Source organism: Trifolium pratense, linkage group LG1 (genome assembly GCF_020283565.1).
Source record: "Trifolium pratense cultivar HEN17-A07 linkage group LG1, ARS_RC_1.1, whole genome shotgun sequence".
In the NCBI taxonomy this organism is placed as follows: domain Eukaryota; kingdom Viridiplantae; phylum Streptophyta; class Magnoliopsida; order Fabales; family Fabaceae; genus Trifolium; species Trifolium pratense.
The window spans coordinates 53,068,067-53,092,330 of record NC_060059.1 but is presented as its reverse complement, the minus strand read 5'-3'; the positions used below and the strand labels follow the sequence as shown (position 1 = coordinate 53,092,330).

General features: G+C 39.2%; 2 protein-coding genes and 1 pseudogene across 2 annotated transcripts; 2 read left to right on the top strand and 1 right to left on the bottom strand.

Annotated features, from left to right (window-relative positions):
* Nucleotides 1-83: 83 nt before the first annotated feature.
* LOC123896451 (BTB/POZ domain-containing protein At1g21780-like) lies at nucleotides 84-473 on the bottom strand. The gene has a single exon (XM_045946836.1). It carries the CDS (start codon nucleotides 471-473, stop codon nucleotides 84-86), a length of 390 nt encoding a protein of 129 aa, XP_045802792.1.
* A 10,797-nt stretch (nucleotides 474-11,270) lies between these two features.
* On the top strand, nucleotides 11,271-12,918 carry LOC123896441. Its single transcript, XM_045946827.1, has 2 exons — nucleotides 11,271-12,195; nucleotides 12,527-12,918. Exons 1-2 carry the CDS (start codon nucleotides 11,271-11,273, stop codon nucleotides 12,916-12,918), a joined length of 1,317 nt encoding a protein of 438 aa, XP_045802783.1.
* A 358-nt stretch (nucleotides 12,919-13,276) lies between these two features.
* On the top strand, nucleotides 13,277-20,814 carry LOC123896431 (annotated as a pseudogene).
* The last annotated feature ends 3,450 nt before the right edge of the window (nucleotides 20,815-24,264 follow it).

Sequence of the window (24,264 nt, the reverse complement as noted above, 5' to 3'; positions counted from 1 at the left end):
AGTCATCCAAGCCAAATACATGAGAAGGACGGTTCCAGTTCCATAGAAAAGTTAAGGTTTGAGTTTTGGCACATGTGAATAAGTCACATTTTCTTTAACTTTTGCAGCTGGTACAACCAAGCCTCATTCAGCCTCTCAAGAACATTCCCGGAGTTAAGATCTTCGAGTAGGCTTTCCTCACACGCATCTTTGAGATCGCCTATGTCGTATTTATTGGCTGCTCCGAGCAATGAAAGCCTGTGTTTCCAGAAATCTCCGGGTTTTATTGTGCCGTACATGTAACTTAGAAGGGCCGTGCAGGATTCTTGTGACATTTCTTCTGTGTGGATTGTAGACGACTCTTTCTCTTCGCTGCTGTCACGATATGAGGCCAGGAATGCAGGAGAAGTTGCGGACAAGACTGCTTTATGTGCCTTGAGTGTACCATCTGCTGTTATAATGGTGAGGTCAGCATGTATAGCTTCGTCAAGCATGCGAGAGAGGCATCGGAGAGTGTTTGGTTTGGAGTTGCAACAGATTGCAGTTTTCCATCAGATGGCCATATAGAACTGGCTTCTCCACCCTGACTCTCCGACGGGAAAAAATTAAATCAAAGGGTAAGTAGCAACAGTCTAACAATGCTAGTCAATGGATAAAACACTCGATATGAAAGATGACATATAACAACTCTTTTTAAAAAGAAATATGATTTGAATAATATATATGCTATTAAATAGTAGTTAGTTGGGAGAGATATAGATTAAATAGAAAGATTATTATTAAAGTACTTAATTTATCCTCGTCAATTTTAATATAATATTTCAAATCTTCTATAATTTTACCTCAAAGATATGAAACATATAACAACTCTTTTTTAATTAAGAAAAAGATTTGAATAATATATGCTAAGCAAATAGTTAGTTGATAAAGATATATGTTAAATACAAAGAAAAAGAAAAATCTTTTTTATAATCTTGAAGATATTTATCGCAAGGATATTCACACACTAGTATATATATAGTATACTATTGAAAATAATCTTGAAGCATTCCTTCAATATTGTATCTATCTTCTTCATTCAAGTGCTCCAGCTCGTCAAGATGAATGGCGTTGTTGTTCATACTCTCACTAACAAATCAACAACAAAGCATTGTCCTCCTCACATTCAGACTACCGGATCAAAGTATTGTCCTCCTCACAAACGGCCTATTGTGTCGCACTCAAAATTGAAGACGAAAAAATTTTATGCCGGCTCTCCTATCTTCTCAATGTCTCCATCTCCTACCGTTGTTCCACTACCAAGTTACATAATACGGAAGACTGTAACTCTTGGGGCACCATGTCCTGTTCAAAATTAATGTTATGATATATTGTAACATTCAAAGTATATACATAGGTACTAGCTATATAGTTTAGAGTACCTTATTTCTTCACGGGTTGGTCTAATCTCCATAAACTTTGTAGGCATGCAGTGTTTACACTTTTCACTACTCAAACAACTCGTTTGGAAATGAGATTTGTGTGTTTGAGTCCCTTTTTTTAGGATAAGTTAGAATATTTGTAGGATGTCAAGTGTAAGATAATGATGAAGATAATAAAGATGATGAATATGTTGATCAATTTTTTATGTTTATTTATTTTTAATAGAAAAATATTTTAAAAAATAAAATATCGTTTGTGGTTGCCGCTTCAACATTTCTATAATAAAAAAAGGAAAGAGATAAAGGGTTAATGTAATATATCATACTAGTTAAATAAAAGTATTAATTAAAATATATGTATGCATTTTAATTAGGTTATGAAAAATCAATCAAAAATTGGATATGATTCAGGAGTTTTCACAAAATGATATCGAAACACGTTGAGAATATTATTCGATTTTGTGCAGTTTTTATTTTTTATTTTTAATTTGTTTCAAATTTTAATTTGAATAAGCTTGAATTTGAGGTTGCTGATTCTTTAAGTGCAATATTATTTGATTATGTATCCGGATCCTCGGCTGCAGCTTTGTCTGCTGCTCTCCCTGCTGCTGTACACTAACCGTTGGATTTACTGTTCCTTTACTCAAAGGCTGGATTGCCTTGGCTCTATTATTCAATGTAGCGCACATGATAAATTTTTCATTGAAGCTTGTGAATAGTCATCTGCACACATTATTTTAATTTCTTTTTGAATTTAATTTATATGCATCATCGGTGTAAAGTTATTTTACACAAGCGTCCAATAATATACTGACACATCATGTATGGTAATTAAAAACACATGATGTGTCACATTCATTAAATGACGTGACAATACATCATTTGATGTATGTGTAAAAAATCTTTACACCGACCGTCCACAACAATTAAACTTTTTATTTTTTTAAAGTATAAATTTCCACTCGGGTTTTTGTTGTGGAACTCAAACAAAATAATGCTTAAAAATATAATTTGTTATATATGTTAAATTTATATACAAAGAAAATAAATATTTAATGATGTGTTTACAACATGACTAAAAATTTGTGACGGAAAATATTTGGAGACCAAAATTTGTTAAAATTTTTTTTAGGAATTAAAAAAAAAAATCTATACATTTATAGAGACGAAAAAATTATATAATCCAAAAAAAAGTTGTTTACCAAAAAAAATATGAGTAAAAACATCTTCAATGAGTAAAAACTAATATTATTTCTAGGCATTTGAATTGCTATGCGTTTTATGAGTAAAAACATGAAGATCTCATAACCCTATGTTGTAATTGTGATGCATGATTCTAATTGTGCTTTCAAGTCTATAATGATGTTATATGCTTGATGTTTTGGATTTTGTGGATTAGTGAGTCGAGAAAACGAGAGTTTAGTGAGCGTAAGTTCAAAACCGTAGCAGAGCACCCAGATTTTTGGATGTGCTCGCTAGGCGAAGAATGAACCTCGCTGAGTCTCGCTAAGTCTTGCTAATTCCTGTGAATGTTTTTGACTTGTCTCGCCGGGAGCTCGCTAGCTTTTGCTAAGCGAGGGAGCCAGACAAGAAATTTATTTTGTTGACGTCTTGTTCTGAGTTGATTGAATGTGAGTATGAATTATTGCTATGCAATGTTCATTTTTCTTATGTTGTTTTGATTTCCTAACTTTGAGAAGTGAGGGAAGTATAGGTTACTTAGATGCTTGCATGATTTTGTGTAAGTGTTTAGGTATCGTGGGTTAGGTTTTGTCCCTTGTATGCGACATGCGTGTAAACGATGTCGATACTAGTTTCTTCTTTTGGGAAGAATATGTTTAGAGACGATAGAACCGTTAGGTGTGAGCACCGGAAGTTCTAGTGGAAGAGTACGAGTGAGTTTGAGATAAGTGGGGGAGAAGGTTATATCCCTCCGAGATGTTTTGAATGTGAGAAGATTGGATGAGTAGAGATGTTCTTGAAGCGGAATATTCAGGAATAGGTGACGTTGTTTGAAGTGGAACGAATGGGAGCAACAAGTTGTGAGAAACTACTAGAAGAGAAGTTGTCGGGCCAAGTGTTTCGCCGTGGGGCGTTAGTGAGACTGGTTAAGTAAGATGAAGAGCATTCGGGACGATCAAGGATCGTGTGTTGCACTAGAAGTATGGACATATGATTTGTGTGGAGCGAAGTTGAAGTACCTATTCGATCAGAAGAAGTTGAATATGTAGAAGAGGGAGTGATTAGGATTCTTGAGAGGTGATGATTTTGAAGTAAGTTGTCATCCAAGGGGATCGGATGTTGTACCGGATGTTGGAGTAAGAAGTTTTACGTGAGTCGTGCATATGGTAGTATGTTGAATTGGTTGAACAAGTCGGAGTTCTAAGTCTAGTGTGCGAGGTGATTTCTAGAAGAGGTTTGAGAAACTTAGAGAAAGAGATGTGAAGATTAGTGAACTGTTGGTGTTAATTAATTGATGAAGGGAAGTAGGTTTTAAAGTAGATGAGAATGGAATTGAGAAATATCATAATAGGATTGGTATGTTTGTTGAATCGCTGGAAGTGAGGATTGTATGAGTAGTCGAGTTTATTCGAAGATGGAAGTAGGATAACAATTCGAAAGATTTTGTGAGAGGCTTGCCGAAGAAAGGGTAATTGGATTTGGATAATGACAGGGCAATTTGTGTCGAAGTTGAATGAGATCCTAGAAGTGGAGATGAAGCTAAAAGAGAGGTATTATTTTTGAATGATGAAGAATAAGAAAGTTCGCCGTTAAAGAACGTGTTGAGAGTGAGTAATAGGAGGTCATGTTGGAAGTGACTTGTGTTAGGTGAGAGTTTGCAAAAAGGATTACCGCACATATGAGTAGATGTTGTGTTTGAGCACATATAGTAAGGAGTTGAAGGTGATGCCTAAGGTAAGTGTCAGAGAGCATTTGGTAGTGCCCACAAGATAAGAGTGAGTAAGTATTTGCTAAGGAATTTGGATTCATGGAATGGAAGAGTCGGTAGAGACTAGTTTTGTTAGATGCATCGTGGATGTTGATGAGGTATGGTCACAATCGGTGACAATGAAGTAAAGGATTTTAAATTGTTTCATCATGGATGATGAAACGGTAGTGACTTGGTGCATAACTTAAAATGTATTTGGACGAGAATTTTGGAAATTTTCTAGAGATGTCATATTGGGATTAGACAAGGAGTCATGAGTAAGAATACTAAGACAAAGGTTGATTAGAATTTAATGGATGGGATTAGATCGTATGACGAGTATTTGGAGCTTTGTGGATTTAATTCGATGAGTGAATAAACGGAGAAGAGTATGCTTGTTGCAATGCAAGATGATGGGGAACATGGATAGATGGAGTGTGAGAGAATTGAAGATGTTGTTGGAATCAACGAGATAGAGGTTATGATTGTTTGGAGAACCAATTTTAGGCGGTAGCCTAATTTTGAAGTAGCGAATTGCTAAGGGATTAAGGAGAAGTGGTATTGGAAAATGTTTGCGTTAAGGAATGCAAATATTGGTTGAGAGATTACTTGGGAACAGAGTAGTCGTATTGGATTCGACTCAATGTGAGAAAAGGAATTTGACGGTTAGAGACGGTAGTTTTTAGCATGTGTCAATGAAGTTTGAGAATGTTGGTCATCAAGTGATTGTTGGAATTGAACTATCAAGTGATAAGTTGGAATAAGATTCGAATATGAATAAGTGATGTAACACGGTTAAGTGATTCATGAGGGAATCAGAGAATTATGGAGTTGTGGAAGTATTCCACGGAAGTATCTTTCGGAGAGTTCGATTGGTTATACCTGTTTTGGGGTAGAGTTGTGAGTACCGTAGAATGTGAATCTATGGATGTTTCGTGCGGAGTGGACCTTTTAGCGGTTTGATAAGACTGTTTTGTGTCGATATCATGATTGTTGAATATTTATCGACAAATTGAGGAACTGGCCGTCCTTGATCTCTTGTTGATAAATGGACAAAAATTGTGTTGGATGGGATAAACTAATTTTGTCAAACTTAGTAATGTGTAGCGTTTTGAACGTTTCGTTGGAGGGTCGGATACAGGAGTTATCCGGAGTTGTTTTAGTAGCGTAATTTTCGAGGGCGAAAATCCTTTAAGTAGGGGAGAGTTGTAACGACCCAATTTTCGTATTATTATTTTTATGTGTTAAAATATTTTATTTAACGTGGCATTTTAATTAAGTTAATAACTAGGGTTATTTATCGAATACTTTAGTTATTAAGCGAGTAGAGTTAGTTAATGTGTTATTGGGCCAAGCCAATTGGGCTTGAGGCCCAATGGGCCTTGTGTGAGGTGTGTGTGGTGCCATATGGCCATGAGGGAAGAGAGAATTCATTATTCTCTTTTGTTCTTGTGTGTTCTTGAGAGAGGAAGAGAGCTTGGGAGCTAGAGCAAGGGGAGAGCTAGGGATTCGAGATCTTCGTCGTGTTTTCTTCGAATTCAGGTAAGAGAGTAGATTTCATATTCGTGGGTGATCCGAGGAAGGGGAGAATGTCGATTTCTCCTCACCCGAACTTCCTCCACCCCATTTTCGTTTTAGTTGTGAATGGATTTTCTTAATGGAAATCGATTCCAAGGTTCATAACATGTTTAACATGCTCTTATCATGATGTATGAACGAATCTAATGGTTAAAAACGAGATTTATAAAGGATTAAACTCAAGAACATTGTGTTCTTGAGTGTTTTGAGTAAAAGTGTTCAATCTTTACTTTTTCGATGTTTATGATGTAGATCTGAGAAATGAATTGTCCTTTTGTGTTTAGATATGCTTGTTATGCTTGAATACAAACTCTTTTGGGGTTTATAACATGAAAAATGGGATTTTTGGGCGTTTTTGTGTAGAAAACGCATGTTTTTCCGCCTCAGGCACAATAATTTCCGCCTGAAACGGAAGAACAGTGAGCAGCCAACCTTTCAGATGTTTCTACGCCTCAAACGTAAACTTTTGCGCCTCAGGCGTAAACTTCCGCCTCAAACGTAAATATTTCCGCCCCAGGCGGAAATGCTGCAGATTTCACCATTTTTTCATCTGCTATCTTCCTTTGCATGTATTTTCAATCAGTGTCTTATTCTTACATGATTGTTGATGCTTGTTGATGCTTATAACGATTGTTAATCATGTATGAAGTATAAATGAAGTATATTAAGGTGTTAATCAAGACCACATGCAGTTTTATATCATGCCGGATCGTCACATGCAGTTTTACATCATGCCGGATCATCAACAATTAGCAAATAAGCATCAATCCATCAAGTTTAAACTACAAAAAGGTTAAACTCTACGCATATACAACTATTATAAACATAGGAGTATAGCACTCACACCATTACTCACAAAAAGAACGAATAATTAATGCAATTCACATCACTCATAGTTCCTAAATAAACAACATAAGTGATTTCACAAAACAAACACAACAAAAATGTTAGACAACCGCGACTGACACACAATACTCACTTGGTCTGACTGCACAGACCTGCTCTGATCGACACATAACCCACACAGTCCGAAGACAACGGGGCTCTGATACCAATTGTAACACCCAAACCCATTATTTATATATTTCTTCCTTAGTAAAATCTTTTTCAAAATACGCAACGGAAAATCACATTTAATTTATTGAATGTCGGTTCGAGTATTACACTCCTCTACCAAAATAATACTAATGTTGTTAATTAGTAAAAATACTTGTTTATACAAATGTTAAATCAACTAATGTATTTATTAGCTATACAAAACAACCTAGATAAGGAGATTCTATATACATATAAAACCCCTTTTCCCCGTGTCACAATCAGAGCAGAGCTTCACCGACGACTCGACATCGAATACCACAAAACCTGTAAATCTGGACCCCCAACGGTCCAGCACATAACACATAAAAGAGAGTTAGATAACATACTCAAATTATACAAGTGTAAGTAAATGGTACTTAAACACTTCTTCATAAAAACATGCATAATCATACATTATACATATACATCACCATCATTCATGCATATTCATATATCATGCATATACTTCATTTATCACCTAATCAAACATCCACAAAATACACCAAACATATAGTTTCACGTCGTCTTGGACAATACCAAAACATCAACAAATACATTATTCAGATTATGGTCATGACGGACCCTGCGTTGTTCATTTTATAGTCATGACGGACTCTGCTCCTCACATACGGATTAACAATCAACATTTACCAAGTATGTGTCAAACATCATTTATTATAAAATGCACACATAATCCCTAATGCAATCTAATGCTTCACATTCATGTTATGTCCTCTAGACACCTCTAATGCATGTGGTACCATCGTCTTTATCAGAGTATTTCACCTCCGATATCCGTCTTTATCAAACAAATATAGTTCGATATCCTTCTTTATTGGACAAGCCAATATCCCTAAATATTCATGATGCATGCACTCAAAACTCTGTCATACCCTAATTTTGTCCTACCCTCTTTTTACAATTATTTTTCTATTTTTCACTTATTTTCTATTATTACTATTATAAAAAAAAATCAAAAGAATAAAAGAAAAAAGGGCTTCACGTGAAACAGCACAGCAAGCACGCATCACACTCCCTCCACTACCCTTATTTCAAGCTTACAAATTTTAACTTTTTCCCTATTTTGATCAAGGCTTCACCATTGATTAAAGGTGGAGCTTTTCCTTCCCTTCTTGGCCACTCAAACCCTAATTTTCTAGTATAAGTAGAGGCAACATTTCAGAGCAAAAAGGAGGCGATTTTGGAGGAACACAGAGACAGAAAAATAACCAAAAAACTCATCTTTTCACCACTTTTCCAAATTTTCGAAATCCATTCAAACCACCCTCAAACTTCAATTTTCTTTCACTAATATCTTCTAACACATACCAGTAGCGAAACACACAAGGAAAAACGAAAGAAAACCGTCCAGAAAAGCCTACCCAAAACTCCAAAATTGCCAAGAAAAAGGGGTTAACAAACCCACTGATACAAAGCTCAAAACAAGTAGCTTTCTAAATGTTTTTTACTCATGAACACCCACTGAAGCTTTTCCATTCGTTAATTTTGCTTAAGCTTGCTTAAATCATATTTTGGTTTTTTGAGTTCTCAAGTTGTTGTTCCGTTTTTTTCAAAATATAAGCCTCCACTGTGAAATCTAAGCATAGATTAATGACCAGTGCGAAAAAACGAGCAAAACGGTATATAAAATTTTAATTTTCGGCAAAGTTTTGATGATGTTGTTGTTGAAGCCGTGAGCTTCGATGAAGCTTTCATGGCTTCTTGTTGTTGCTTTCACGTGAAGAAGAAGGAGGGGAGGTTGAAGACGATGACGTGTCAGCACGTCATTGGCTCCCTCCCAAGTTTAAAACAGGTCTGTTGGATCTGGTGAAAGGCTGAGATCTGTTTGATTATTTTAAAATCCAAGCCGTCTGATGAATCAGAAGGCCTAGATCTGTGAAGCCTATCGTGCACCCTGATCCTGATGACACGTTGGATCGTTTTTGTTCTGTTTCTGTTTTTTTTTTTTGGACGCGTTGGGCCTGGGCTTGGTGTTGCAGTGCTGTTGCTTCACCCCCAGATCCGCTATTTACACCCCCCCGACCTAAAAAATGTGTTTTTATCCTTTTTTAGTGTTTTATCTTTCGTATTTTTATTTCTTTTAGTATAAAAGGTGGAAATATGTTAGATTGTTTTTTTTTTAGGGTTTAGTATGTTAGAATAGTTTATCTCTTTTGTTAAGTTATTTATGTGATAAAAAGCGTTGTCTTTTTTTTTAAAAATAGAATGAAAAAGGATCGGTTTGTCATGTGGCTCTCCGGTACTCTGGTTATTCGTATTCTTGGTGATTACCTCGAAATGTGGATAACCGGCGTTCTTTTAATTATTTCTTTTCAAAAAGTAATAAAACTATAAAATGAACGCAACGCACTAAACCGAGTCTTTTTTTTGTAAAAAATGTTTAATTGAGTCATATGTATTTATAAAAGTGTTCCATGTGTTTAAGAAATGTTTTAGAGAGTCTCATGTGTTTAAGAAATATTTTGAGTAAGTGAAAAAGAGTCTTATGTGTTTAAGAGGTTTTTTTTATGTGTTTAAAAAAGAGTCCCTTGTGTTTAAAAAAAAGGTATTCTATGTAGTTAAGAGTATCTTATGTGTTTAAAAAGAGTGTTTGTGTAAAAGAGTCCCTTTTGTGAATTAAAATCAACCAACAAACACTTATTTTCTACCCTAGAACTGCGTGTAGCTTTGAATTTCCCATTGCACCTGGGAATACGTAGGAGCGAGATGGTGTATCTCGTCAAGCACATTAATAAAAAAAAACTTTTTGTGTCAAAAGAAATGTTAAGAGTCTTTAGTGTCTTTTAATGTCTTTTCTTCGTTTAATTAGTATAGCACAAATAATAAAGCATCATTACACAAGCGCGAGAACTAATTTTAATCCTAGATCTAAAGAGAAGGTTCCCGTTGAATACAACGGATGCGAGGGGTGCTAATACCTTCCCTTCGCATAACCGACTCCCGAACCCGGAATTTTGGTTGCGATCACCACCCTTTCCATTTAAAGGTTTTATCGATATTTTCCTTTTCCGCGTGGCCGCGTGGGATAAAATAAAATTCGGTGGCGACTTTACTGTTTTAGCGAGCGTTTATCGCTTCGCGCAGTTTTTGTATTAGCTAGTTGAGTAGATTAGCAGTTCATCCTTAGAATTAGCCTTAATTTTTAGGGAGGGCGCTACAGCTGGCGACTCCACTGGGGACTGGTTAATTAAGAGAGTCGAGCCCACTCTCTTTAGATTTAGGTTTTTGGGTTTTTGCGCTTGTTTGTGTTTATTGTGTATTATTTTTTATGCTTTATTCAGTAATGTGCTTTATTTGCCGTAATATTTGCATGTGTTGTACTTGTTTATTACTTGTATAAATATATCTGTTATATATATATGTGGGGTGTGATGTTGGGTTACATGTGGATAAAGCTCTACACCCGAGCTTCGAGAGAAACTAAGTTAAGTTAGGGGTTTAGTATTGGCCTGCTTGGTGCGTGCCTCGAGAGGACCAATACGAAAACTCCGCCTAGAGTAGATTCCTTCGAAGGATGTGTTACCTTGCGAAATTTCGTAATGGGAACAAGTATCTTTCTAGGGATCCGTGACTCTAGGGACCTTTTAAAGTAGAACCTAAACGCGTTAGAAGGCCTCTACTAGTACATAATGAGGGGTACGCAATGTTGACTTTCTTGGCGTTTGTCTTGTAAAGTCAACGCGTAAACCTCACCTAAAGGAGACCTTATTTGGAAATATTATTGTCTTGCGAGTTTTTGCAATGTTAATATTTTCAAATAAGGGTTTACGATCTTAGGAACCTTAAAAAACTCTAGAACCACATGTGAGATGGGATGGGACATATACAAACACATGATTTACTATCTCTACCCTAAGCATCACTTCCACATACCATGATATTCAAAAACTGATTTTCTTGCATATTCATTGTTGCTTATAGGAAGGAAAAGACATTGATTTGAGAAAATGGCACCTGACAAAAGATTACCTATTGGTTTCAAGGTTAAGATTCCAAATGTAGAGGAACTTCAAAAGTTGAGTGGCCGTATGTCTACACTTGCCGAAGGAAACTTTCGATACCACTATGGGCGCTTATTGGATCTTCTTCAAGTAAGGGTTAATGAGAATGCCCTTACTACTTTGGCCCAGTTTTATGATCCACCCCTCCGGTGCTTCACTTTCCAAGATTTCCAGCTAGCTCCGACTCTTGAGGAGTTCGCCAAGATTTTGGGTTTTGATCTAAGGGAAAGTAAGCCATACTTAAACTTAGGAGAAGAACCAACCATGGATGATCTTGCTAAGGCCCTAGATCTTGGAGTTGAAGAGGTTACATCTTGGTTGGTGAAAACCAAGGATAATGGCATGGTGATTCCAAGAAAGGTGTTGGAAGCTAAGGCCTCAGACCTATTGGCCAAGAAGGAGTGGGGGTCATTTAATGCGATCTTAGCATTATTGGTGTATGGGTTGGTGCTATTTCCAAAGGTGAATGACTCTATTGATATGCCTGCCATAGGGGTATTCTTGGTAGGAAGTCCTGTGCATGCTCTATTGGCCGACTTCCACCTCTCTCTTTGTTCTAGGCATGAAAAGAGGAGAGGGGGTACTATCGTTTGTTGCACACCTCTGATGCAGCTATGGCTATACTCCCATTTGCCTAAAAAGGGATTCTTCGTGGAAAATCAAGATCAGTTTTCGTGGCCTAACAGAATGGTCGCACTCACTGAAAAGGACATTGCTTGGTATTCACGAGAATATGATGGTACTAAGATTATTCTCCGATGTGGTGGCTTTCCTAATGTACCCCTCATAGTACCAAGAGGGTGCATTAACTACAATCCTGTTTTGTCCCTCCGACAATTAGGATATTCGATGGAGGGTAAGCCCGAGGACCGTCATGTGGAGGAGTTTATTCTCAAGGAAGGGGAAAGGGATGCTGCTTTGGTGAATAGAATCAAGAAGGCTTGGGGGCAAGTGTATGAGAAAGAGAAAGAGAAAAAGAATTGCATTGCAAAGCCCCCGTATACTCAGTGGGTAAAGGAAAGGGTTGCCATGTTCAGATTGAGGTATCCTGTGGTAGCACGTGAGGAGCTTTCCTCACCACCACCGGTTACTACTATCACGATAGAGGAAGCAACAGAGCTGAAGAATAAGGTTGTTGAGTTGGAAGGAAAAAACGAGGAAATGGAAAACAAGTATTTGCAAGTAGCGGGTGAGTTGGCAAGAATGAAGAGGGAGCAAGAGAAAAAGGAAGAAAACCTTCTAAAAGGGAAAAAGAGGTTGAAGGAGTCCGAAGAAAAAAATAGAAAAGATGGAGGGTGGTTTACTTAGCGCGACGGATAATCTCCGAGCATATAAGGATAAGATTAAGGAGCTAGAGCATTCTTATGGAGAGGTGGATAAGTTTTGGAATCAGGCCGTCAAAGAGAAGAAAGAGTGGAGAACGGCACATGAGGAACAAGTAGCGAAGACTTTGGAGGTTGAGAAACAATGACGTGCGGAGACTTACCGAGTAAGGGAATTTGAGAATCTCTACCTTCTAGAAAAGACAAAGCTTGAACATCTCCAAAATAATGTTCAAAGCCTTTTGTCTGAGCATGTAGAGGCACATGTGAGTCATATCACCTCATTGAAGGGAGAGATTGATAACTTGAAGTTGGAGCTTGATTATCGTGGAAGGGTACTAAAGCATGTGTGGGCGGATGCAACCGAGCTTTCAAAGAGTAATGCCAAGTTGAGCAAAGATTTTGTGGAGTTAACCGCTTTCTCAAAGGCGGCACTTGACGACATTCCGGATAAGTTGGAGGATGCTGAAGTGGATATGATGTGGCATAAGCCTCCCAAGGGGATCCAAGCACTTATTGAGTATTGTAGGGTTCTCCTAAACACCTACAAGAAAGCTAGGGAGACCGCAGGGCAACAAACGGCCATTTGAGTGTACTATGAGACTTTGATGTTCAATGTATTTGAATTAATGAATTTGTTTTGTAAGCTTGAACCAAGAGGAATGAAATGAGGTCTTTGGTGTTTTACATTTATTCTCAAATCTATGTCATAAAAGGCCTATAAACAAAAATGATAATAAAAATGTTTTTTGTTTTTTTGTGCATCGCATTCCCACATTCATGCATTACCCTTTTTTTCAATAATAATAAAACGAAAAAACACACTCATACCTTCTCGAAACTTCAGGAGACTTGCCCTTCACCATAGCGAGGAAATCGAAGAAGAAATCGGCTCAAGAGCCCCTTCTCCCACATTCATACCCTACGCGTGCAAACATTCACAGACTCATGGATCAAGAAGGACAGAATCAAACGGCCTTAAGAGAGGACGTTGACGCAATGAAAGTCAAGATGGACAAGATGCTCGAGCTTGTCCAAGCTTTGGTAAACAACCCTCAGCCTGCTGCGATCGCTACGAATGCGAACTGGCCTGAATACGGTCTTCCCGCTGGCTACACTCCACCCGAAGAGGACGGTGGCGCACCTCCCCCTCAAGAGCCTGTTGTCATCCCTATTTCGAATGAAGTACCATCCACTCAAGGAGCTCGCGCCAACACCGAGCCAAATACCTCGGAGATCGCTCAGCCTACTCAGACCCCACCAACGCTTGAGGTTGATCAAGGGGATAAGTATAAGGCCTTAGAAGAAAGGTTGAGGGCTATTGAAGGTGTTAGTGCCTTCGGGTTTGATGCTTCAAACATGTGCTTAGTTCCAGATGTGGTGGTCCCACCAAAGTTCAAAGCCCCAGATTTTGATAAGTACAAGGGCACTGGCTGTCCAAAAATCCACATCAAGAGGTTCTATACCAAGATGGCTGCTCATGCTTCGAACGAAAAACTGCTCATTCACATCTTCCAAGACAGTTTAAGTGGAGCTTCACTTGATTGGTACATGCAATTGGAAAGAGCTCAGATCAAAACTTGGAAAGATCTTGTGGATGCTTTCCTTACTCAATACAGTTACAATCTGAATATTGCTCCCAACCGCATGCAACTACAAAACCTGTCTCAAAGGAGTAATGAAGCATTCAAGGAATATGCCCAGCGTTGGAGGGAGTTGGCCGCTCAAGTCCAACCTCCCTTGATGGATCGCGAATTGGTAGACACTTTCATGAGCACTCTGCAAGGACCCTACTATGAAAAAATGATAGGGAGTATTTCATCCAATTTCGCAGATTTGGTCATCATAGGAGAGCGTGTGGAAGCGGGAATTAAGAATGGAAAGATTCAGAAGTTCACTAAGGATCAGACTAGTGGAAGGAGGTCCTTCAATACGAATCCAAGGAAGAAGGAGGAGGAAACTAATGCCATCACCACCAGTGCACCAGCTCAAATACCATACTCGGCAATTGTTCCTCCACAACCACAACAAAGGAACCAATCTAATGGCCGAAACAACTTTGAAAAGAGGGTTGTACAATTGGACCGTGTACCTGTGCCATACGGTCAAATCCTCCCTTATCTGCTACAAAAAGGGATGATAGAGCTAAAGCAGCTTCCACCGGTAGTACCTCCTTACCCAGCTCATTTCAAGAGTGATGCCAAGTGCGACTACCACTCTGGGGCACTTGGGCATACTATTGAAAATTGCAAAGCCTTTAAGTACAAGGTACAAGAGTTGATTGATCAGAAGCTGTTAACCTTTAAGGAGGAGGGACCCAATGTGAAGACCAATCCACTGCCTGGCCATGCTGGCCCATCTGTGAACGCTGTGGAGGATGATGGAGAAATTCAATTGATAGATGAAGTTTCTAAGATCCGAACTCCATTAGCCATAGTTAGAGAAAAGCTAATTGGTTATGAAGAATTCGAGATGATGCACTCTGACTGTGAAGAGTGTGCAAGGAAGAAGATGAGGATGTGTTTACAACAGTTGATGGATCAAGGCTTGGTCCAGATTGGCTACTCAGTAGTAAACCCTGTCATTGCGGCATTAGAGGACTTCACGCCAATTGAGATCCCATTCAAAAGGGCCCCTATACCAAATAAGGAGGTCCACCCACTAGTCTTCAGGGTGCCTAAGTCTTTTCCATTCGAGAGCACTCAAAAAGTACCATGGAATTATCAACCTACTGTTTCCATGGGCCAAGAGCAAGTAACACTTGAAAATCCCTCCGTTGACAGCATTGCGGGGATAGGAGGGATGACAAGAAGTGGGAGGATCTTTTCTCATGACCAGTCAAGCAATATTATTGAGAAGCCCCTGTTGGATCTAGCTAAAGGGAAGCATGTAGAAGAGATGGGTAAAGAGCAGCCCCATAAGGTGGCACCTAAAGGGGATGCCGAGGAATTTTTAAAGATCATTCGCAAAAGTGATTATCAAGTGGTTGATCAGTTAGGGTAAACTCCATCTAAAATCTCTATGCTATCATTATTGCTATCCTCAGAAATCCATAGGAATGCCTTAATGAAAGTGTTGGGAGAAGCCCATGTTGAGAAAGACGTCACCGTGAATCAATTTGACGGGATAATAGCCAACATCGCTTCAAGCAGATATCTCGGGTTTAATGATGAAGAATTACCAGCCAAAGGTTGTGACCGCAACAAGGCATTGTATATATCTGTCAAGTGTTTGGGCAACATCTTGTCCAAAGTATTGATAGATAATGGTTCGTCCCTGAATGTCATGCCCAAGAGGACCTTCGATAAGTTAAACAGCGAAGGGGCAGTAATGAGGCCGAGCACACTTGTTGTCAAAGCCTTCGATGGCTCAGAAAGGACGGTCATGGGAGAGATAGACCTTCCAGTTTTGGTTGGTCCTCAGCTCTTCACGATCACTTTCTAAGTCATGGATATTAATCCTGCTTATAGTTGCCTCCTTGGAAGACCATGGATTCATTCGGCTGGTGTTGTCACATCCACCCTACATCAAAAGCTCAAGTTCATGTCCAACGACAAGATCATCATAGTATCCAGTCAAGAGGATATTATGGTGAGTCATTTGTCCGCCTTTCAGTACATTGAGGAAGATAAGCAAGCAGTGGAAATTCCGTTTCAGGCTCTGGAGGTCGCAACTGTCACCATGAAGCGAAAGAAGAAAGCTAAACCTGCCTTCACTTCATGGCAAGCAATGAAGGAAGCATTGGACGAAGCAAGTCTAGAGGGTTGGGGGAAGGTGCCTGTGGTTCAAGAAAAGAAGGATCGCTTTGGGCTAGGATATCGACCATCAGCGAAGGGATCGACCAGTTCTAACTACAAGGATGGTCGTTCCCTCCAAGAAATGTTTCGCAGTGCGGGGTTCAACAACAAAGAGCAAGTGAACATGATTGGGGATAATGAGGAAGATGCACCTAACCTAGTGCGCAGCTGTGCTAATGAAGAGCCCCTCAACAATTGGAAGGCCGAGGAGATTTCTGAAGTTTCTTTTAAGTAATATGCCTGTTCTTCTTAAGAAAATGAAAATACATTTGCTCTGCCCAAGGCAAATGAATATCTTTTAAAGGGCCCCTCTTTGTTTTAAAAGTTTATCATGAATAAAAGTGCATTTTATGTTGAATAAGAACTTTTCGTTTTTCGCTCCATGTTTTTCAAAATGGCAACTCTTTTCTAAAAAAAAAAAAAAAAAAGAGACTTTTACAGTTTAAGTTTTTGTTCAGTTCGCATTGTTTCCTAAAAAATGAAAACATCCTCATGCAGATCCATAGAAATACCCGTTGAAACCTACCCCGCTAGTTTCCCTTTTGACTTCGAACATCCGGTAAACCAAGCCGAAGGAGTTGACGAGGATGATTGTGAACTTCCTGAAGGACTAGCTCGCCTGTTGAAACAAGAAGAAAAGGCCATTCAGCCGCATCAAGAGCAAGTTGAGACAATCAACTTGGGGAGCGAGTCAGATGTAAAAGAGGTCAAAGTAGGGGCATCATTGCAAGAAGATGTAAAGAAGGATCTGGTCAGTTTGTTGCAAGAATACGTCGATGTGTTTGCTTGGTCTTATCAAGATATGCCAGGATTGGATACCGACATAGTTGTGCACAAGCTCCCACTCAAGCCTGAATGTGCACCTGTAAAACAGAAGATGAGGAGAACAAGACCTGATATGGCTCTCAAGATCAGAGAAGAAGTGAAGAAGCAATTTGATGCAGGATTTCTAGCTGTGGCCAAGTACCCGCAATGGGTTGCCAACATTGTACCTGTCCCAAAGAAAGATGGCAAGGTACGAATGTGTGTGGATTACCGAGACTTGAACCGAGCAAGTCCAAAGGATGACTTCCCGTTGCCCCACATAGATGTGTTGGTGGATAATACCGCTCAGTCCTCAGTGTTTTCTTTCATGGATGGTTTCTCCGGATATAATCAGATCAAGATGCATCCTGAAGATATGGAAAAAACTACTTTCATTACTTCGTGGGGGACTTTCTGCTACAAAGTCATGCCTTTTGGTTTGAAGAATGCTGGAGCAACATATCAAAGAGCGATGGTGACCCTCTTTCATGATATGATTCACAAGGAGATAGAGGTGTACGTGGATGATATGATTGCCAAGTCTCAAGGAGAAGAAGAGCACCTGGTCCACCTGCGTAAGTTGTTCGCACGTTTGAGGAAGTTCAGATTGCGACTGAATCCTAACAAATGTACATTCGGGGTCAGATCAGGAAAACTATTAGGGTTCATAGTCAGCCAAAGAGGAATTGAGGTAGACCCAGATAAGGTTAAGGCTATACAAGAAATGCCTGCGCCCAAATCTAAAAAGGAGGTGCGTGGTTTCTTGGGAAGACTGAATTACATCGCCCGCTTCATCTCGCATCTCACATCTACCTGTGAACCAATCTTCAAGTTATTAAGGAAGGATCAAGCTGTTGAATGGAATGACGACTGTCAAAAGGCATTTGATAAGATCAAGGAATATCTGCAAGAGCCGCCCATTCTGATTCCACCTGTGCCCGGTAGGCCACTCTTAATGTACATGACCGTGCTTGAAGATTCAATGGGTTGTGTGTTGGGTCAACAAGATGAAACCAGTAAAAAGGAGCATGCCATCTATTTCCTAAGCAAGAAATTCACAGATTGTGAATCAAGGTACACTGCCCTTGAGAAGACCTGTTGCGCGCTAGCATGGGCTGCCCGACGTCTAAGGCAGTACATGCTAACTCACACTACGCATTTGATTTCCAAGATGGATCCTATCAAGTACATCTTTGAAAAACCTGCCGTTACCGGAAAGATTGCGCGCTGGCAGATGTTGCTTTCTGAGTACGATATCCAGTATGTCGCTCAAAAGGCAATCAAAGGAAGCGTGTTGGCGGAGTATCTTGCTCACCAACCTCTAGAAGAGCATCAGCCGGTTCCATCCGATTTTCCTGATGAAGATGTCATGATCTTAGAGAAAGTTATAGGAGATGAAGAAGGGCCCGAACCAGGCGCTCGTTGGAAACTAGTCTTCGATGGAGCTTCCAATGCTATGGGGCACGGAGTCGGGGCAGTTTTGATATCACCAAGAGGTGGGTATAGACCTCTTGCAGCCAGATTGTGTTTTGAGTGTACAAACAACATAGCAGAATATGAAGCCTGCATCATGGGTCTCGAGGCAGCCATCGATCTAAGGATCAAAATCTTAGAAGTATATGGAGACTCAGCGTTAGTCATCTGTCAAGTAAAAGGAGAATGGGAAGCACGGCACCCAAAGATAATCCCATATTGCACTCAAGTCAAGAAGCTAGCAGAGTACTTTGATGAGATCACTTTCCATCACATTCCAAGGGAAGAGAATCAGGTGGCCGACGCTTTAGCTACATTATCTTCAATGTACAAAGTAAGGTTCCACAACGAAGCACCTCTCATAGTATTGGAACGTAAGGATGAACCAGCTGTATGCACAGTGGCTTCAAAGGAATATGATGACAAACCATGGTTCCATGATATCAAGCGTTATTTGGAAAAACAAGAGTATCCCGAAGGTGCGTCAATCAGTGACAGAAAGACATTGAGAAGGTTGGCCACACAGTTCTTCTTAGATGGGGAAGTACTCTACAAAAGAAACTATGACATGGTGTTGCTTAGATGTGTAGACCGACAAGAAGCGGATCATCTTCTGGCAGAAATCCATGCAGGAACTTTCGGGACTCACGCCAATGGGCATGCAATGGCAAGGAAGATCTTGAGGGCAGGGTATTATTGGCTGACCATGGAAGCAGACTGCTACCGTTATGTCAAAACATGTCATAAGTGCCAAATATATGCCGACAAGGTGCATGTGCCACCAAACCCGTTGAATGTATTAACGGCACCTTGGCCGTTCTCTATGTGGGGCATTGATGTAATTGGAATGATTGAGCCGAAAGCTTCTAACGGACACAGGTTCATCTTGGTCGCTATTGATTACTTCACCAAATGGGTTGAAGCAGCTTCATATGCGAATGTGACACAACAAGTAGTAGCCCGATTCATCAAGAAGGAAATAATTTGTCGTTACGGGATTCCTAACAAAATTATCACAGATAATGGGTCAAACCTAAACAACAAGTTAGTGAAAGAATTATGCGATGGTTTCAAGATTGAGCACCATAACTCTTCGCCGTATCGACCACAGATGAACGGCGCCGTGGAAGCAGCCAACAAGAATATCAAGAGGATTATTCAGAAGATGGTCAAGACGTATAAAGATTGGCATGAGATGCTCCCGTATGCATTGCATAGATATAGGACGACCATCCGTACCTCAACCGGGGCAACCCCTTTTTCTCTAGTATATGGCATGGAGGCAGTACTCCCCGTCGAGGTGGAAATCCCTTCATTGAGAGTGTTGATGGAGACCAAACTAGAAGAGGCGGAGTGGGCCCAAACAAGGTTTGACCAGTTGAACCTCATAGAGGAAAAGCGCTTAACGGCACTCTGCCATGGTCAGCTGTATCAACAACGACGTAAGAAGGCCTTTGACAAGAAAGTGCGCCCCCGTGAGTTTCGAGAAGGCGAGCTAGTATTGAAGAAGATCTTGCCCATCCACAAAGATTCCCGAGGCAAATGGACCCCTAACTATGAGGGACCATACGTGGTGAAGAAAGCATTTTCAGGAGGAGCCTTAATCCTCGCCACTATGGATGAAGAAGAATTTCCACTCCCAGTGAATGCTGACGCGGTCAAGAAGTATTATGCCTAAGAAAAAAAGAGAAATAAAAAATAAAGGCTCGCTAGATTGAAAACCCGAAAGGGCAATCTAGGCAATAGAGAGCGTCCCGGTAGACTGAAAACCTGAAAGGGCAGTCTAGGCAAAAATTAGGGACACCAAAAAAGGAAATGTAATCCCGGTGGATTGAAAACCCGAAAGGGCGATCCAGGCAAAAGTTAGGGATATGTAAAAAAAAGAGGAAAATAGAAGGCAGAAGACCCGAGGCGTCAGCATTATAGTAGAAGACTCAAGTGGAAGTGATCAGTCTAATTGTCAGCTTCGAGGTTAAAGTTTGTGTATGTTGGAAGTCACGAGGGAAACGGTGGATGAGGTGTTGTTGACCTTTTGTTTTTGTTGCCATTCCCAAAATTAGTAATCTCCTCTTATAGGAATTGCTTTCCTATGTATTGACACCCATTCGAGGGTCAATATTTCATCAATAAAATCCCTTTTGTCTATTTGTTTTATGTCTTGTTTCTCATAAAATGCATTCTTTTCTTCTTGATAGTGCATAAAAAATGTGAGGGCTCATAAAAGGATATAGTTAAGACTTTTCCGAGAAAAAACGGCATTTGTTTATAAGAAAAGACGATCCTCGGTTTTTAACCTTGCACCCGCAGTGCAAACTCGTAGCAAGCAAAGAGATCGTGTTCCTTGAAAGAAAAATAAGTATTGTGTGAGAGGAGATAATAGGGGCATTACCTGTGGAGAGACGAGAAGGATGACGTGCATTAATGTTTAATTCATACACCTCAAAAGAAATCATGCATTTGGCTTAAAAAGTTTTTTTGTATAAATAAACATGCTCGCATATAGAATTCATGGTATGTGGAAACCCGATGGCTTAGAAGTTGTTTAACCCTCTCCCCCAGTTAGCTTGAGGTAACGAGATGATATTTCTCGAATGTGTGTCTGCCTGCCTCGCAGGACGTCGATAGTGGTTTACCCAGATGGCTAGTGTATGTAGGTATGAGTGCATATCGAGTCCTATGTGAAGTGAATGTTATTGAGCCCTATGTATAAGTGTAGATTGAGTCTTATGTGAAGTAAAACTTGAGTCTTATGTGAATTGAGCCCTATCTATATGAATGTAATAGAGTCTTACCTGTGTGGATGTTGAGTTTGTGATGAGTCTTACTTGTGTAAATTGAGTCCTACCTTGTGGATGTTGAGGTTTTTAATGAGTCTTACCTGTGTGGATGTAATTCGAGTCTTACCTTGAGTTGTTGTTGAGTTTTATCTGTATACATGAAGTTGAGTCTTACTGGTGGAGATGTTAAGAGAGGTATTATCTGAGTCTTGCGGGATTGTTGGTTATAGAGTCTTACCAGTGCGAGTATAGAGTTTCAAACGAGTCTCATCAGGGTCATAGTGCAAACAGAGTCTCATGTAATTGAAGTCATCGTAGAGGTCCGTTCTTGCTGTCTGGTCAAAATTCGAGTCCTTAAGTATTTAATCGTCTTCCACCATGAGTATGCAAAGATGTAGTCAATGCACGCTTGGGTGAAAGTCAATTAAATAGGGGCAGCTGTCATACCCTAATTTTGTCCTACCCTCTTTTTACAATTATTTTTCTATTTTTCACTTATTTTCTATTATTACTATTATAAAAAAAAATCAAAAGAATAAAAGAAAAAAGGGCTTCACGTGAAACAGCACAGCAAGCACGCATCACACTCCCTCCACTACCCTTATTTCAAGCTTACAAATTTTAACTTTTTCCCTATTTTGATCAAGGCTTCACCATTGATTAAAGGTGGAGCTTTTCCTTCCCTTCTTGGCCACTCAAACCCTAATTTTCTAGTATAAGTAGAGGCAACATTTCAGAGCAAAAAGGAGGCGATTTTGGAGGAACACAGAGACAGAAAAATAACCAAAAAACTCATCTTTTCACCACTTTTCCAAATTTTCGAAATCCATTCAAACCACCCTCAAACTTCAATTTTCTTTCACTAATATCTTCTAACACATACCAGTAGCGAAACACACAAGGAAAAACGAAAGAAAACCGTCCAGAAAAGCCTACCCAAAACTCCAAAATTGCCAAGAAAAAGGGGTTAACAAACCCACTGATACAAAGCTCAAAACAAGTAGCTTTCTAAATGTTTTTTACTCATGAACACCCACTGAAGCTTTTCCATTCGTTAATTTTGCTTAAGCTTGCTTAAATCATATTTTGGTTTTTTGAGTTCTCAAGTTGTTGTTCCGTTTTTTTCAAAATATAAGCCTCCACTGTGAAATCTAAGCATAGATTAATGACCAGTGCGAAAAAACGAGCAAAACGGTATATAAAATTTTAATTTTCGGCAAAGTTTTGATGATGTTGTTGTTGAAGCCGTGAGCTTCGATGAAGCTTTCATGGCTTCTTGTTGTTGCTTTCACGTGAAGAAGAAGGAGGGGAGGTTGAAGACGATGACGTGTCAGCACGTCATTGGCTCCCTCCCAAGTTTAAAACAGGTCTGTTGGATCTGGTGAAAGGCTGAGATCTGTTTGATTATTTTAAAATCCAAGCCGTCTGATGAATCAGAAGGCCTAGATCTGTGAAGCCTATCGTGCACCCTGATCCTGATGACACGTTGGATCGTTTTTGTTCTGTTTCTGTTTTTTTTTTTTGGACGCGTTGGGCCTGGGCTTGGTGTTGCAGTGCTGTTGCTTCACCCCCAGATCCGCTATTTACACCCCCCCGACCTAAAAAATGTGTTTTTATCCTTTTTTAGTGTTTTATCTTTCGTATTTTTATTTCTTTTAGTATAAAAGGTGGAAATATGTTAGATTGTTTTTTTTTTAGGGTTTAGTATGTTAGAATAGTTTATCTCTTTTGTTAAGTTATTTATGTGATAAAAAGCGTTGTCTTTTTTTTTAAAAATAGAATGAAAAAGGATCGGTTTGTCATGTGGCTCTCCGGTACTCTGGTTATTCGTATTCTTGGTGATTACCTCGAAATGTGGATAACCGGCGTTCTTTTAATTATTTCTTTTCAAAAAGTAATAAAACTATAAAATGAACGCAACGCACTAAACCGAGTCTTTTTTTTGTAAAAAATGTTTAATTGAGTCTTATGTATTTAGAAAAGTGTTCCATGTGTTTAAGAAATGTTTTAGAGAGTCTCATGTGTTTAAGAAATATTTTGAGTAAGTGAAAAATAGTCTTATGTGTTTAAGAGGTTTTTTTTATGTGTTTAAAAAAGAGTCCCTTGTGTTTAAAAAAAAGGTATTCTGTGTAGTTAAGAGTATCTTATGTGTTTAAAAAGAGTGTTTGTGTAAAAGAGTCCCTTTTGTGAATTAAAATCAACCAACAAACACTTATTTTCTACCCTAGAACTGCGTGTAGCTTTGAATTTCCCATTGCACCTGAGAATACGTAGGAGCGAGATGGTGTATCTCGTCAAGCACATTAATAAAAAAAAACTTTTTGTGTCAAAAGAAATGTTAAGAGTCTTTAGTGTCTTTTAATGTCTTTTCTTCGTTTAATTAGTATAGCACAAATAATAAAGCATCATTACACAAGCGCGAGAACTAATTTTAATCCTAGATCTAAAGAGAAGGTTCCCGTTGAATACAACGGATGCGAGGGGTGCTAATACCTTCCCTTCGCATAACCGACTCCCGAACCCGGAATTTTGGTTGCGATCACCACCCTTTCCACTTAAAGGTTTTATCGATATTTTCCTTTTCCGCGTGGCCGCGTGGGATAAAATAAAATTCGGTGGCGACTTTACTGTTTTAGCGAGCGTTTATCGCTTCGCGCAGTTTTTGTATTAGCTAGTTGAGTAGATTAGCAGTTCATCCTTAGAATTAGCCTTAATTTTTAGGGAGGGCGCTACAAACTCATGAATATATTCATCAACAATTTTGGCATATAGCCCGTCAACAATAACGTGGAACACTATCCAACGTCCGTCTTTATTAAGATAATCAATACCTTAATATCCGTCTTTATTAGAATAACATAATTCTAATATCCTTCTTTATTAAGTTGATTAACACCTTAATATACTTCATTTATACTTCATACATGATTAACAATCGTTATAAGCATCAACAAGCATCAACAAGCATCAACAATCATGTAAGAATAAGACACTGATTGAAAATACATGCAAAGGAAGATAGCAGATGAAAAAATGGTGAAATCTGCAGCATTTCCGCCTGGGGCGGAAATATTTACGTTTGAGG